This window comes from Lutra lutra, chromosome 7 (assembly GCF_902655055.1).
Source record: "Lutra lutra chromosome 7, mLutLut1.2, whole genome shotgun sequence".
Classification (NCBI taxonomy): domain Eukaryota; kingdom Metazoa; phylum Chordata; class Mammalia; order Carnivora; family Mustelidae; genus Lutra; species Lutra lutra.
This window is the reverse complement of record NC_062284.1, coordinates 81509677-81525801: the sequence shown is the minus strand read 5'-3', so window position 1 is coordinate 81525801 and position 16125 is coordinate 81509677. Positions and strand designations below refer to the sequence as shown.

At 36.0% G+C, this 16125-nt stretch overlaps 1 protein-coding gene across 4 annotated transcripts in view; it reads right to left on the bottom strand.

Annotated features, from left to right (window-relative positions):
* The window catches only part of NUBPL (NUBP iron-sulfur cluster assembly factor, mitochondrial), a 222774-nt gene that overhangs the window by 167436 nt on the left and 39213 nt on the right, over nucleotides 1–16125 (bottom strand). For all 4 annotated transcript variants that reach the window (XM_047738345.1, XM_047738342.1, XM_047738346.1 and 1 more), the window contains exon 4: nucleotides 5860–5950. In XM_047738345.1, coding sequence (XP_047594301.1) covers nucleotides 5860–5950 — 91 coding nt within the window. The remainder of the gene's footprint in view (nucleotides 1–5859; nucleotides 5951–16125) is intronic.

Here is a 16125-nt window from a genome sequence, read left to right as displayed (position 1 = left end):
AGTTGGAAGACATTGTTAAATTTAAATATAATTTTAAATTATTACTTTATTTAGCCACTCTGAAAATGTTTACTTACCACTTCCTCCTAAAACTTCCTCTTGGCTTCTAAGGGGCAGCATTTCCCTTGTCTTCTTTCTACTTCTCTGGTCAGTGCTTCTCAGTCTTTTTCTCATCCCTTTAGGTTAACCTCCCCAAATTCTACCCTCAGTCCTATACCTGACTCCATTTATAACTCTTTCGGGATATCATATCTAAGTCAGAATTTCTCAACCACAGCATAACTCACATTTTGGACCAGGTAACAATTTGTTGTAAGGGGATGTTTTGTACACTGCAGGGTGTTTTAGCAGCATCCCTGGCCTCTACCCACTAGATCCCTATTTGTGACAATCAAAATTCTCTATTCATTGCCAAATGTCTCCTGAGGGAAAAATCACTCCAGGCTGAAAATCAGTCATCTAAACTAACAACTTCAAATATCATACACATACCCACACACTGCTAACTCCCAAATCTGTATTGTTAACCCAAACCTCTTTCCTGAACACAATATATTCCAACACCTATTGACTCTCTTTGGACATCAAATTCAATAAACCTTAACTCATTACTGTTTTCCTTAAATTTATGCCTTTTTCCTCTCTGCTCTATCCTGATGAATGATACAACTATCTAAACAATCAACCCAGAAATCCAGGAGCCATCCTAGAGACCTTTTTCCCAGTAATATTCAATGAATTACCAAACCCTATTCTTTCAACCTCTTGAATACCTTTCAATTAGGTCCCTTCCCTTCCAGTTCACAGACTTAAATCAAGCCTTATCACATCTCACCTGGATCACTTTAATAGTATCCTAACTGGCCCTACCCACCCCCATCTGGTGGTCCTATTATCTTTCCTCCACAATGCTGCCAAAATGATCTTCCTAAGATACAGAACTGATAGTGTCACTCCCCTCCCTAAAATCCATGACAGTTTCTCATTGTCTGTGAGTTACTCTTCAGTTCCTCGAACAAGCACAAGAAGGCATTTATGATAAGACCATCACCTATCTTTCTGGGCCCAATCTTACTCCTACAACTCCACAGAGAATCTCCACAGCGATTCCACAGAAGAATATCCACAGAGATTCTTCACTTCTGCCATACCAAGCAGTTTGCATTCTGTGGGCTTTTGATACATGATATTCCTTCTGCCTGGAATCTCCTCCTCCCTTTCAATCCCCAACCCCTTCTTACAATAAACTCCTGGCTTATCCATTTTAAAAAATTTAGCTCAAAAATCATTCCTCCAGGAATGACTCCTCTCTAAATTCCCTGTTTTAGAGTCCTCATCTCAGTTCACAGAGAAGCATGCCCACACTTATTTTATAGCATTTGCTTATGCTTATTATGCTTATGATCACTGGCTAGTGTATCTACTATAAGCTCCAAGAGAATGGGTATCAAACCTTATCTGATCTGACAGTCAACAAATCAAATATTCCTCATGCTTACTAACTATACAATACGCCCATTAATATTTGCTAAGTAAACAGAAATACCTCTGCAAATGTACCACTCTCCCCAAATCACATGTTTACCAATCAAGCTCCTGCCTTCCTTTTTAAGACCGAATAACATTGTATTCTGTGCATATACCACATTTTGCTTATCTAATCATCTCCCATAGATACTAGATAGCTTCCACATAATGGAATAATGAATAGTGAATTCATAATCATAACAGTGAATAATGCTACTATGAAGATGGGGATACAAAAACTATCCAATTTTGACAACAAAAATCTCATTCCAATTCATTACCCTGTATGCACACCACATACACAAAATCTAGAGTAGAGATCCAGAAGGAAAGTGAAAAAGATTACTTCTTTTTTTTTTTTTTTTGTAACATGTCTAATCTCTTCTAAGTTAGCCTAACCAAATCTAGACTATTAAAACTTTTCTTGCCTCCTAGTATAGTGTTCTTTTTTATGGCTTTTTGCCTTTTCCTATATAGTCTTCAACTCACATGTGAATATTCCCGACATCTTCCACCTTCAATATTTTATCTTATTTTATTTTGGCTTTTTTTAAGATTTTATTTATTTATTTGAGAGAAAGAGAGATAGTGAGAGAGAACCCAAGGGAGAAGGAGAAACAGACTTCCCTCTGAGCAGGGAGCTCAAAGGAAGCTCAATTCCAGGGCCCTGGGATCACGGCCTGAGTTGAAGGCAGATGCTTAACCGACTGAGCCACACATGTGCCCAGGTCTTTCACCTTCCAAACTCATTTTACACCCTGCTTTTACCTAATTACTTTCCTAAATGCTTTACTTTCTGTTAACAAGAAAGAAAGAAAGAAAGAAAGGAAGGAAGAAAGAAAGAAGAAAAGAAAGAAAGGAAGAAAGAAAGAAAAGGAGAGAAAGGAAGGGAGGGAGGAAGGAAGAAAGGAAGAAAGAAAAAGAAAAAGAAAAAAAAGAAAAGAAAAGAGAAATGGTGACATTTATGGTAAGTGAATTACATCTTAATCAAAAATAAAAATAAAGCTCTGTTCTCATGTAAAAAAAGGAAAAGGGAAAAAAAAACGAAATACATTTTAAGTACCCCTAAAAGGTTTCTAAAGTACCCAGTAAATTATTAAAGTAACTATGAATCAGCAATAATGAAGTCTATTTTAAAAAGCAAAAATTTGCAAGGCACATAAATAAAAATAGAGCATTAAAAATAGAATTGCAAGTTAATCCTCCCACTACCTAACAATAGCAAGTTCTTTTAATTTTTCTCATCTGAGAGAAAATATTGAAAATGTGCGAAAAATTCTGAAAAACACTGGGAATGATCAGAGATTAGGAAATAAGAAAAAAAAATTTTTTTAACCTGGAATTAGACTGGAAAAGAGAAATGTGAAGTACAAACAGACCTAAAAGATATGGCGTATTACAAATGTACCATACCACTAGTCTACACATCTTAAGGATAGCTCCCTGATATAACTCAAAAAGTGAAAAAGACATAGTAGAACACCCATTTATCTTGAGGGAGGTGTAATCATAAACACAAAGATTTTCTTTAATTTTTTCAGTGTTGCAAAATTTATTGTTTATGCACCACACCCAGTGCTCCATGCAATACGTGCCCTCCTTAGTACCCACCGTCAGGCTCACCTAACCCTCCGGCCCTCTCCCCTCCAAAACCCTCAGTTTGTTTCTCAGAGTCTACAAAGATTTAGGGCCTGCTGATAACAAATCTTTCACAGTGTTTCTTTATTGTTAATTAGATAATTTCTTCTGCAATACAGACTATAACAGGATAAATTAAAATGTTAAAATACAGAAATGTCAAAATGATGCCAATTAGTATAATGGTGGCAGGTTTATCTAAGATTCAAAAAATAATTTATAAGTTGGGCCTTTAAGAATCCACATTCTTTTAAGTGAATGCCTTAACCATTCAGTTTATTTCTTGGATGACTTAAGATCAGCTTGTCAACACAAAAGAAGTATTCTTTTAAGGCTTTCCAAGATTTCCAGTATCTCATCTTTACCAGAAAGCCTATTTAATGGCAGCCAATTTGCAAACATCAAATTTAAGATTACAGCTTCAGTAAAACAAGAAGAAAGAAATTAAAGTTCATTTCAAGTATTTATGTTGGCATAGACTGAACAGACTACTTAAGAAAAAACTGACACCAGGGCTCCATTTTGCCATCACTCATGTGCTGCTGCACCAGTTTTCACATTACTTTAATCAAGAGACAGACATAATAAGTCTATCATTTAAAGTACGCAAATTCATTACTCCTTTGTGAAAGTTTGACATCTTGGCATATGTCACATATTTGCAAACTAAGTATGTATTCCACTGAAAGGACAAAGAAAAAAGAAGCTAGAATAACTTAGCTTTTTAAGTTTATATTTTCATCAAACAAGAAAACTAAGTGGGTGCTTATGATATAGGAGTGCTAGGGTCAATTTTATCATTACTACATCTTCAAATTTCCTACAACTATTCAGAACTTAACATTGTAATTGACTCCAACAACAAAAACACAAACAAAAGCACATTAAATAGCAGACAGTGCCTAATTAACATTTAATGACAACAACAAAATACTTCTATTATTTACACAGATAATCCAACAAAAACCCTATAGTAAATAGTCATTTTGTTCTAGAAAAAGCCCAATAAGAAATGAGAAGAAATTCTTCAATTATATACTCTAGTTATAATTTGAAATACAATTTTCTTTAAAGATTTATTTTTTTGAGAGAGAGAGAGCACACATGAGCACAGACAGGGGATGGGGAAGAGGGGAAGAGAGAGAGAGAATCTTCAGGTTGACTCCCCACTGAGCACAGAGCCAGTGCACAGGGCTCCATCCCAGGACTCTGAGATCATGACCTCAGTCTAAATCAAAAGTCAGCTGCTTAACCAACTAAGCCACCCAGGCACCCCTATAATTTGAAATAAATTTGAATAGGTTAATTTCATTCACTTAAAACCATTTTTCAAGAAATTACAAGTTTTCCCAATACTTTTTAAGTAGTCTCCACAGCCCAATGCAGCCAGGCACCCCTATCCAATACTTTGTTCTATGATCATAGCATCTCCTTGTTCTTTTTTTTTTTTAATTTTTTTATTTATTTATTTGATAGACAGAGATTATAAGTAGTCAAAAAGGCAGGCAGAGAGAGAGGAGGAAGGAGGCTCCCCACTGAGCCGAAAGCCCAATGCAGGGCTCGATCCCAGGACCCTAAGACCATGACCCAAGCTGAAGGCAGAGGCTTTAACCCACTGAGTCACCCAGGCGCCCCTCTCCTTGTTCTTAATGCTTTATATTTTTTAGCTTTCCCAGAGAGTGTAATAACAAGCAGAGTAAATATTAAAAGATTTACTCAAAAAATTACTGTCCTGGAGCACCTGGGTGGCTCAGTGGGTTAAAGCCTCTGTCTTGGGCTCAGGTCATGATCCCAGTGTCCTGGGATCAAGCCCCACATCGTACTCTCTCTCAGTGGGGAGCCTGCTTCCCCGTCTCTCTGCCTGCCTCTCTGCCTACTTGTGATCTCTGTCTGTCAAATAAGTAAATAAAATTTTTTTAAAAATTACTGTCCTATTGATAGCAGTAAAGGCCAAGAAAAGAAACTAATGTTTTGGGTGTTTTGTTTTTTTTTTCAAAATACCTTAAGACAAACATGACAAAAATTTGATTAGAAAAAACAACCTTTATGTCTGCTAACACAAATATATACTTTCTATTCAAATACTTCCAAACATCCAAACACTTAGTGTAAAGAGATACTGATCACTATGTGCCAGGCACAAGGTGAAATGCATTACACTTAATAGCAATTTCTTTTTTTTTTTTAAGATTTTATTTATTTATTTATTTATTTATTTATTTATTTGTCAGAGAGAGAGAGAGAGAGAGAGAGCACACAAGCAGGCAGAGTGGCAGGCTGAGGCAGAGAGAGAAGGAGGCTCCCTGTCGAGCAAGGAGCCCGATGCAGGACTCAATCCCAATACCCTGGGGTAATGACCTGAGCCAAAGGCAGCGGCTTAATTGACTGAGCCACCCAGGTGTCCCACAATTTCTAACTGAATGATTTCTCACAGCAATTGTTAAGCTTATTTTACATAAGGGGCAGAGGCGAGGTACAAAAAGGTTAAACAATTCAGCCAAAGCCACACAGTCAATAACAGAGCTAGGATTCAAACCCAGACAGTGTGGCTCCATTTCTGATTTCAGAATTACCATACTACACTGTGCTGAAGGTACATAGGGTACATGGCAAAATGCCTGACACTCAGGAGTTAATTTTAAAAAAGGCATAACTATTATGTCTAACTATATTGTCTAGCTTGTCTTTACTTACTCTGTGATAATTCTGGACTTCCTTTCAAATTCATCATCTTTGGAATTGAAGGGCCATACACATCCACATCTAGCAAACCAACAGCCTTTGACTATAAGGAAACAGAAATTATTGTAAGATTATTTCCACTCTTTTTCAAAGATAACAGACACAGCAATAGTAAATCTAACTATTAAAAAGAAAATTCGCAAAATATTCCAAAATCCTAACCTAAACTTTCTCAAAGCAAAAGTAAGGTCAAAGATCATAAACTACTTAGATAAATACTTCTTGTTGGTTTACTAATTTCTTCTAGATAACTGAGGAGAGAAACTCCCTGTCGAGTTTCAACTCCTTTACACATTGTGCTTCAGATCTCCCATAGAGTCTCAAATAGACTAAGACCTTCTTGATCTGAAGACTAACAATTTACAAAAAGACAATGTTAAAATAATGACATTCAATGGCAAACAAAACCACAGGAAGATGGAGCATCAACTTTTGGAAAGCCCATCTAACACACCTAAGAATACAAAATGAAAAAAAAAAATCATGGGACTAAGACTTAATAAAGCAAGTGAGAAATTCTGACACAGACCCCACATGGAAATGCTAATGAGGACAGTGGCAGACATAATACAGAGACAAACTCTTACATGGAAGTCACAGTTAAACACCCAATGTCCTCTGGAGAATTCATAGACAACTAAAACTGTTTTTCATTGACGACCCATCTACCTACCAAGGGCAGAATAAACTGATTGTCCTCTTTACAAGTTGCCAGTTCATCAGCAACATAGCCAAGTAAAGGGAAATAAAATTCACTATTCCCAAATATATATTTTTTTCTTCTCCCCCCTCCACTCATTTCTCCTTTGATGGAGTAAATCAATCTGTTACTGGTTTTTCCATACATGAGCAAACAGAATGCTAACACTAACTATATGTCTTTGAGTTATGTTTCACCAGGACTTGGAATCTCCTCCCTCTCTCTCTGTATCCTGGCAAGATAAAATTCTTAACCCCTCAAAAAAACCTTTTTTTTAATTAAAAATCCCCCATCTTCCATATTATCTACCTATTTCCAGACACAAAATTACTTCTTAAAACTTGCTCTCTGGTTCCTATTAATACATAAAATAAGGTACATTCAACATTTATGTCCCTAACTTTGCACTAAAACTGCAATTCTCAGAAAACCATTTAATGTCCCTGTGTGACTCACAGAGCCTAAAGGACTAGGGATTAAAATCTGCCTCTACCAAATTCTCAGCTTACTGTAAAATAAGTGAGAAAATAGGAAGAACACTTTAACTTTAATAGAAAGGTAGCATATAAAATTTAGGTTTAATACATTTAAGTATTAGCTTTAAAAAGGGCTGGAATTCCCAATGAGAAATTCTGACCAGTTCTGAACTCTTTTTTAAACCATAAACTAATTTAGTTAAACTAAACTAAAACAGAATTAAATTTATTATGGATAAAAAGATTTTCAGGGGTGCCTGGGTGGCTCAGTTGGTTAAGTGTCTGTCTTGGGCTCAGGTCCAGGGATCCAGCCCCACATCAGGCTCCCTGCTCAGTGGGGAGTCTGCTTTCTCCCTCCCCCTTATCCCACTCCTTCTCTCTCTCTCTCTCTCTCTCTCTCCCTCTCTCTCTCCAATAAATAAATAAATATTTTTTAAAAAGAGATTTTCAAATGAGGGAGACTAAAGCCTTACGAAATGTGGGTAACTATTGCTACTATTATCCAAGGGTCCGCTAATGCTAGAACTATTAAGGTAAAGAAGCTGAAGAGACTCCATTCTAGAAAGACTCCGTTTTTCTGGTAGGACTCATTTACTCATGATCCATATTTGCCTCTGAATAAGCCAAAGAAGCTCAGTTCCCACTTTAAGAGGGAAGCAAAAAAGTTAATCATTCTCTGAGCTTTGTCCTAAGCCCCAAATACCTGATAACACCTAAGAAGAGCTAGATCCCAAATATGTTCCATGACATTAGCTTAAACAAACCTCAGCTGACACTGGCACCAATAGTGCTACCTTCAGTAATTTATGAAACAATGCCTATTGTTCACTTGACACTCACCTTTGATCAGACCCTACCCTGGATTCCCAAAGGAACACATGCCCTAGACCCCTTTCCAATATAAAAACCCTAGCCCCAAGCAACAATGAGACTCATTCTGTTTTCCTTTCCAGATTGCCCAGACAGACCATCTTGTTCTGTCGTTTATGCTATTCAATAAACTCTTTCACTTTCTCCAGCTCATGTCTGATTTCTACCCTACACAAAGTCAAGGACTCTCTTGGCTGGTCCTGTGGGGAACCCCCACTCTGGATCCTTGGACCCAGGCTGCCTACACCAAGATCACAAAATAATAAATGTCAATAAAAACAAAAACTATTCTAACATTTTTTTTTGCTTTGTTATTTATATTAATGTTGGTTATGTAATAACTTGAAAAGGTTAGGTCCCAGGTTTCAAACTGATTTCCTAAAAATAAAGTCAAGTAAAATAACTTAGCTTCTAAGTTTATTTTCATAAAACTTTTAAGGAAATAACTAAGTGATCCTGCTTGGGTCAATTTTTTCATCACTCAGTCTTTAAGTTTCCTTCAAAATGTTAAGGAGAATCTATCATCTATTTGTCCTGAAAATATGAAAACCATGCCTATCTAAACATTCTTGGCATCAGGTTCAAGACAAAGCTCAAGATCTGCCCAAAAATCTGCTGTGGTAGAAACAGATTTTACACACACCTAGATGGCTATTAATATACATAATCACATAAGAATAAAGGGGGCAGCCACAAGCATGCTCACTCACTCTCTTAAAAAAAAAGAATAAGGGGTGGAGGGGGAGAGACCATTACAAGATTTTAGAGTTCCTTTGTTTCCTAGAAAACAGAGCTAAGGATAAGAGAATCTTCAGTGTGTTAGGTTCTCTGCATACTCTCCCTAGGAGTAGTTACTACTCACTGACCAAAATTTAGTACCAAGGTTTACATATATCAAAAAGCAAACAGAAAGGAAGGTATGAAGTTCAGGAAGAAGAGAAGACAAGAAGGACAGGTAAGGAGGGAGGGAGGAAAAGATGGGAAGTTAATCAGCAACATTAAGAACATGGATAAAACAGACCTCTATAGCCAGTTCTGTGGACAAATTAGAATTCAGAGATTTTTTTTTTTTTGTTAATTTTAGGAAGGAAAAAAAAGAAAGTAAATTTTTAGAAAGCATGCCATCCTAAATTACCCAAATAAACACCTAAACTTCCCCCTAATTATACCCCCTCATTGCTTGAATTCCTTCTTGATGCCAAGTACCCTAAACATTTTATTTACATTTCTCCTTGACTACTCATAGCAATGCTGCAAGGTGGTATTATGCTTACCTATGGACGAGAAAGCTGGAAACTAACACTCAAAATTGTATGTGCGTGTGTGTGTGTTTTAGAATGAAGCAGAATGAGAAATTTAACCCAAAAATACTAACTTCAAAAATCTCCATCAGAACTTTAACATGGTCTGACTACAAAAAGGTTAGACATATGGCAGGGGTCAGCACGCTTTTCCCTAAAGGGCCAAACAGTACTATTTTAGGCATTGTGAATCATATGATCCACAACTACTCAACACTACCACTATAGCACAAAAGCACAGACAATATGCCCATGAATGAACACAGCTGTGTTCCAATAAAACTTTATTTACAAAAACAGTCAGGGTATGGTCCACAGATCACAGTTTGCCAACTTCAATTTAGAAAATAAACGTTTTCATGACCAAGTTATTCAATCACCCAACAATCTAATTTTGGTTTTGCCAAGAGCAGGTAGGATACAGTCATCTCTTTTAGTGTCAGAGGAGCTATCTCATTAAAGATTTACTTCCATATCTTTAATTGGGTAGTTTTTAAAAGCAATAAAGAGCATACTTTTCATGCTGTTTCACTGGAATTAAGCATGTCTTGAATATCATGAATAAAATTGGTGTCTATTAAACAAAAACACTAAGCCTATACTAATTAAATCATATTGTACTTAGAATTGGCATAGCTCCTGGACCAGTAAAATTACCATAGCTACAAAAATTACCTTAAACATATTTTCAACTCAAGAACTCAATAATGTTCAAAAAGTGCCAAAAAAACCTCATTTGTTTTTCATAATTTACTCCATTATTTTTAAATAGACTCCTATTATAGGTGTATAAATAGTCTGTTAATTTAAATTTTCAGAGTTTTATACTGTAAGAACACAAATGAGCAAGACAGAAGGCTATAAATAAATATATGCAGCTGAATGTCTAACTAGCTAAGTTTTATGAGTCCCTTCTACCTCATTCCTCCTGAAATATTTAGTCAAGAAAGCTCCAATTAGGACTTCTCTTTATTTAATTTCAGCCAGGCTTAAAAGAATAGTCACATAAAAGTCCCACCAAATACACAACAGATAAAATTATTATTAGCAAAAATAACTATAAACTTACTATCTTAAAGTGTGATTGCCCAATCTTTAAAGTTGTCATAAATGTAACCCAATATGTTGGTACCTAACATTACACTCTTTTTCTGACTCTCCTGAAGTTCTCAAAGACTAGCAGATGACATAAAACAAAACAGATCAAACTCCAAAATACTATTTAGATTTTGGGATTTCTTTCTTTACATCATATCACCCTGTAAAAGCTAAAAGGTGGCAGATTTACTCAGAGTGATTATACTGTTTCACTACTACCGCATAAAAGCAGTAATTTGAAAGCCTACATACAAGTTCTATTTTCTTGTGTTGGGTTTCAAAGGCACCAACAACAGTTTTAATACTGCTTTGTTCTTTCAACAGAATTTATATTAAAGATCATGAAACTTCATGACATGTTCCTTTTATCCATGTCATCTGTTAATAGATCCCACCAAAAAACAAACAAACAAAAATGATTTTAGAAGGATCTCACTCAATTATTTCTAGGCAAACATCCATTTAAGACTAAGACTTACCAAAAGGTTTTCCTTTCCATAAAAGTATCTAGTTAAGGGCGCCTCAGTGGCTCAGTGGGTTAAGCCTCTGCCTTCGGCTCAGGTCATGATTCCAGGGTCCTGGGATCAAGTCCCGCATCGGGCTCTCTGCGCTGCAGGAAGCCTGCTTTCTACTCTCTCTTCTCTCTCTCTCTCTCTGCCTGCCTGTCTGCCTACATGTGATCTCTGTCTATCAAATAAATAAATAAAATCTTAAAAAAAAAAAAGAAGAAGAAGAATCTAGTTAAGAATCTCATGATTCCCTGCACATTACATTTCATTTAATCTTGGACTAGCATTTGGGATTTAGAGTTCAGTCAAGGCTCTTTCTTCTCTTTCTGCCTCGTTTTAAGTCAAGCTGCCATTCACTAGAATTTCAATCTCTTGGTAGAGAAAAATATGTTTCTTAATTATATTAGCTAAAATTAAACAAGAATCTGATGGGAACAAGAACTAATGGCTAACTAATGGTTAAACAAGGTGACAAGAAAACTATTTCCTACTATTTACTAAAGAACTGTCTAAATCTTCAAAAGTTTGGTAACAAAAGAGGAACAAGGGCAACATAAAGGTAAGAAGGAGCTATAAGGAGCTCAAACTTTGGCTATAAGGAGCACAAACAGAGATAGATTAATGAAAAATATAAAACAATCCCAAATGATTAACTAATTACTTGCGAAGAACTGGGGAAAAAAGTAGAAACAGAAGAGAAATAATAGATTTCAAATTAGAGACTATTTTAGGGCAGAAAGAAACTTAAGAGATCATCTTAGTCTTCTGTTCACTTTTTAGTAGTGAAGCAACAGATCCAGAGATAATGCCACAACTGGGTCTAGTATCCAAATCTCTCTCCAACACACAATAAAGCCCAAATGCTAACAGTCACCAGCCATTCCCCTTTATCTCTCTCATCTCATCCTCTACCCTTCTCCTCCTTTTCATTCCATTCCACAGACACCGCCCCCTTGCAGCGTCTTAAACACACGAAGCATGCACCTGCCTTCTGCAGTTGTTCCTTCAGCCTACAATCCTGTTCCCCCAGATACCCACCTGGTTCTCTCCATTACTTCCTTCAAGTCTTGACTCAAACATCACTGTGTAGTGAAGCTTTCACTGGCCACCATCTAAAATGCAGTTTCCTCACCATTATACTGGACATTTCCCACTCCCTTCCTACTTTTTCTTTCTTCTTAGCATCTCTCCTGGTATTTAACATACTGTATATTTACTTACTTGTTTTATTAATTGTGTCTCCCCAGTAAAATGTTAATTCCATTACAGTAAGGGTTTCTGTATGTCTTGTTCTACTGTGCCTAGAACCTTGAACAGTAGGCAGTCATAGAGACCCCGTGTTCTACCCCAAGAAATTCTGATTCAGTAGGTGTAGGCTGGGGTCCAACAAACTGCATTTTAATGTTCTAAGGTATAAGATGACTACAATGTGAAAAACAGTAATATAGATAATACAGGAAAGAATAAGACAAAATTTGCTGTAAGGGTACAAGCCTTGGAACCAGCAGGATCGTGGTAATGGTAATTTATAGTAAGCAACAGTAACACTGAAGAATTTAAAGTGTGTGTGTGTGTATATATATATATATATATACACATAGATATAAAAGAGTAGTTAACATTCTGCCATATGGGTGAATAGTCAGTCACATATTGCATGGGACATATATATACAAAAATTATTCGTTGTTTATCTGAAATTCAAATTTAACTGAGTGGGTGTCCTATATTTTTATTTTCTAAATCTGGCAACCCTACCCTGGCATCTCTCATCAACAGTGCAGTCAGAATGATTCAGTTGAAATATAAGTCAGATCATGCGTGCTCAAAACCCTCATTACGCCTCCACCTCCCCCCATTTCACTCATGTAAAAACCAAAGTTCTCACAATTCACCACACTCCACATAATCTAGCCAGTTCCCTACCTCCTACCTCCCAATCCTGTTAATTTCATCACCTATTACACTCTCCACTTCTAAGCCAAGGAGCCAATTGCCTTTTTACTGCTCTTGAACGGAAAGCTAGACATGCTCCTATCCATCTGCCCTTAAACTGGCTGTTCCTTTTGCTCGACAGACTCTTCCCTCTGAGAGTCATAAGTCCATTTTCTCATCTCCTTTAAATTTCTGCCCAAATATCATCTTTTCAATGCAGCCTACCCTAAATCCACCTTCACCCTCAAGCACCACCCCAACCCCAGATCACTTTTACCACTTTCTACCTCTTTAGCTTACTTGCAATGTTTATTATCTATTTACTACAAACTCCTTAAGGGTAGGGACATCCCCAGCACCTTAAACAGTAAACATTAAATAAATATTTGTTCAGTGAATGGATGGATGGATGGATGGACTAAAAAAGGAATGAACAAGCCTCCATTTGTTCCTCTACACAATATCAGGATGGTTACTATATGATCCCTAAGATCCCTCTTCAGCTTTAACATTCTATGATTTCATGAAAGTCCCTCTTCTACTTCTTCTATACAAACATTTTAACTTACAGGATTTAAAATCACATAATGTATATAAGGCTAAAAGTATTCTGGTGTTAGAGAAAGAGTCATATCCTTGCAACCAATGCCTAACCACCACTTTTCCCAATGAAAATCCATGTCATCTTCATTTTTCTATTGATCTCAACTCCAGAAAAACAGGACTTCCAGAAAGAAGATCTAGTGCAAAGAATGGCTACGGTGGGCTACAGTAAATAAATAAATAATCAAAGTATACTAGATAAATCTTTGAAAACAAAAGCCACAAACATGGTATGAAAGGGCCCATTAAAAAGAGAGCAACGTTTAAACCTGCTCACTAGCAAGATTAGGTTTAGTAGAGTTTCAAATATAAAATGGCTGCACCAGACTTCCATTGTGTTTTTTTTTTCCTTTCCAGAACAAGATAAGTAACATATTATTTAACAAAAAGCAATTCCCTTAAATTCCACATTTTAGTGTAACAGAGTAACAGAGTACAGAGTACTAGTAACAGAGACAGTAAATCACAGGTAAAACAACTTAATATTAAGAAGAGAAAAACCTTAAATCCTTGGCCTGTATAATTCAAGGGAGGGGGGGAAGGTATTATTGTCCTCGGTAAAGTCTTCAAATACAGAGAAAAATTAGCCTATTATCACCATGGTAATTCATAAAATGCAGAAAAAGATACTTCTAGACAGTAAACCCTAAAAATAAGTCATCATATTTGTTACATCAACCAGCCAGTTTTTTGCCAGAATCCAAGCCTACAAACTTAGAAACCTAACCAAACAAGAACCTTTCCTAAACCAGATAAAGTACTGCAGCAAAAGCACTGAAAACCAACATCAATTCCTTTAGAATATTCTTAGCTAAACTGCAATGCAGGGGAAAGCATTTACAATTCTGAAAGCAGCTCTTCCAGAGAAGAGCAATAGAGCAATCACAGGAATTGGATGTGAACAGAGCACTTGATCCACCCTCCAGACTCAAAATCATAGGAGCCAAGCAGCTGGTTTTGAAACCCCTTCTGCTCATTTCCTCTCAGTGGCCTGAGAGGAAACTGCCCTGCTGAGGATGAAGAGCCCTCCTTATTCCTCAAGGAGATGGGATGGGGGAAAATAATTTACTGAGAAAAAAAAAAATGGAGAGAAGTAATATGAGTTGGTAAGAACCAAATTAGGGAGGAGGCAGGAGAATAATTAAGAAAAAAAGATAGATTGTTCTGTGAAAAAGATCTGGGTAACTTCTTATTGGACAGAATCAGATCCAGAAATTCAAATGATATGCAGCAGTTTTGCCACCAATATGTTATACATGAAATACAAGTAAGAAAGAATATACCAAATGTAAAACTAGGGTAAGTGTTCTAACTCATAATCAAATTCAGCAACTTCCATGAACAAAGTGAGTGAATGAATTACTGGCAGCAAGCTGCATTTTCCCAAAAGAAATTTAAAAGGTAGGCCAAAGGGTACTGAAGAGGAAACACCCAGCCAATAGATTCTTTAGAACTATTCAAAACAAAATTGCTACCGCTTCTAATTGGAAATCTCAAAGTATGTTGTGCATAAAGCTTCCTGAAACCATGTAGAAAATAGAGAAGAAGGGCAGTTTTAGGCTTTTTACCTATCTGAAGATTATAAAACAATATTTCTATTTCATCCTGTTGGGTGAGTGTGGTGTATTGTGTCTGTGTGCTTGTGGAGGAAGCGGAAGAGAAACCAAGGAAGGATTCCTAAAAGAAGTTTGGCTTTAGGATTTAGTTTAACACACTTCCACCCCTCTGTTACATAATTTTATTAAAATTGCCTCATCTTTTATTTTAATATTTGATTTTAATATTTGATTTTAAGTTCTTACTCAGTACTCTGAACTATTATAAAAGATGCCATAAAAGATGCAATAGTATTAATAGTTAATACTATTAATATACATTAGTGGTTATAATTAGTTAACATTACTATCTCTATTTTCTATAAAATGTGTGAACCTTGGGGATCTGGATAATCTACTTAATCACAGATAGCATCCAGATCATAAGTGAAAAAAACAATTATGAAAAACCCTCAAGGTACCATTATGATTGTCATCTACAAAATGATGTTACAAATTATATAGATATGCTATATACTTATACATATTATATATTTAATTATATTTATATAGTATATTATATAACATAATATAAAACTTTCAAACTAATTTGAATTAAATAGCTATTGCAATATACATTTTTAAAATATCTCCATTACCTCTTGATGTGGTTTTTTTTTTTTAAGATTCTATTTATTTATCTGAGAGAGAGAGAGAGAGAGAGAGAAAGGCAGAGCACAGAGGAAACAGTGAGAGGGAGCAGCAGACTACCTAGTGAGCAAAGAGCCCAAAACAGGACTGGATCATATTACCCTGAGTGCATGACCTGAGCAGAAGGCAAATGCTTAACCAACTGAGCCACCCAGGTGCCCCTTGATGCAATATTTTAAAGTAAAGGTCAACAACAGATTTTTTTCAAAATATTAACACTCTACTCAAAATTCAAAAATGGTTAATTTATTAATTCTATTGCCAAGTAGCAAAAGTGTTTTTCTGATAAATGAAAATTGATATTACTTAATACCATATAAATCTCATAAGTGATTGCTATTTTTAGGATTTTTTTAATAACTAAGATACTAACGTCATAGTAGAATGCATGAAGAAGCAATCTAGGATTTGCATCACTAAATAAATGGGTGATTGATTACAGATAAGTTGCTAACCTCATGGAACTTCAGTTTATTACCT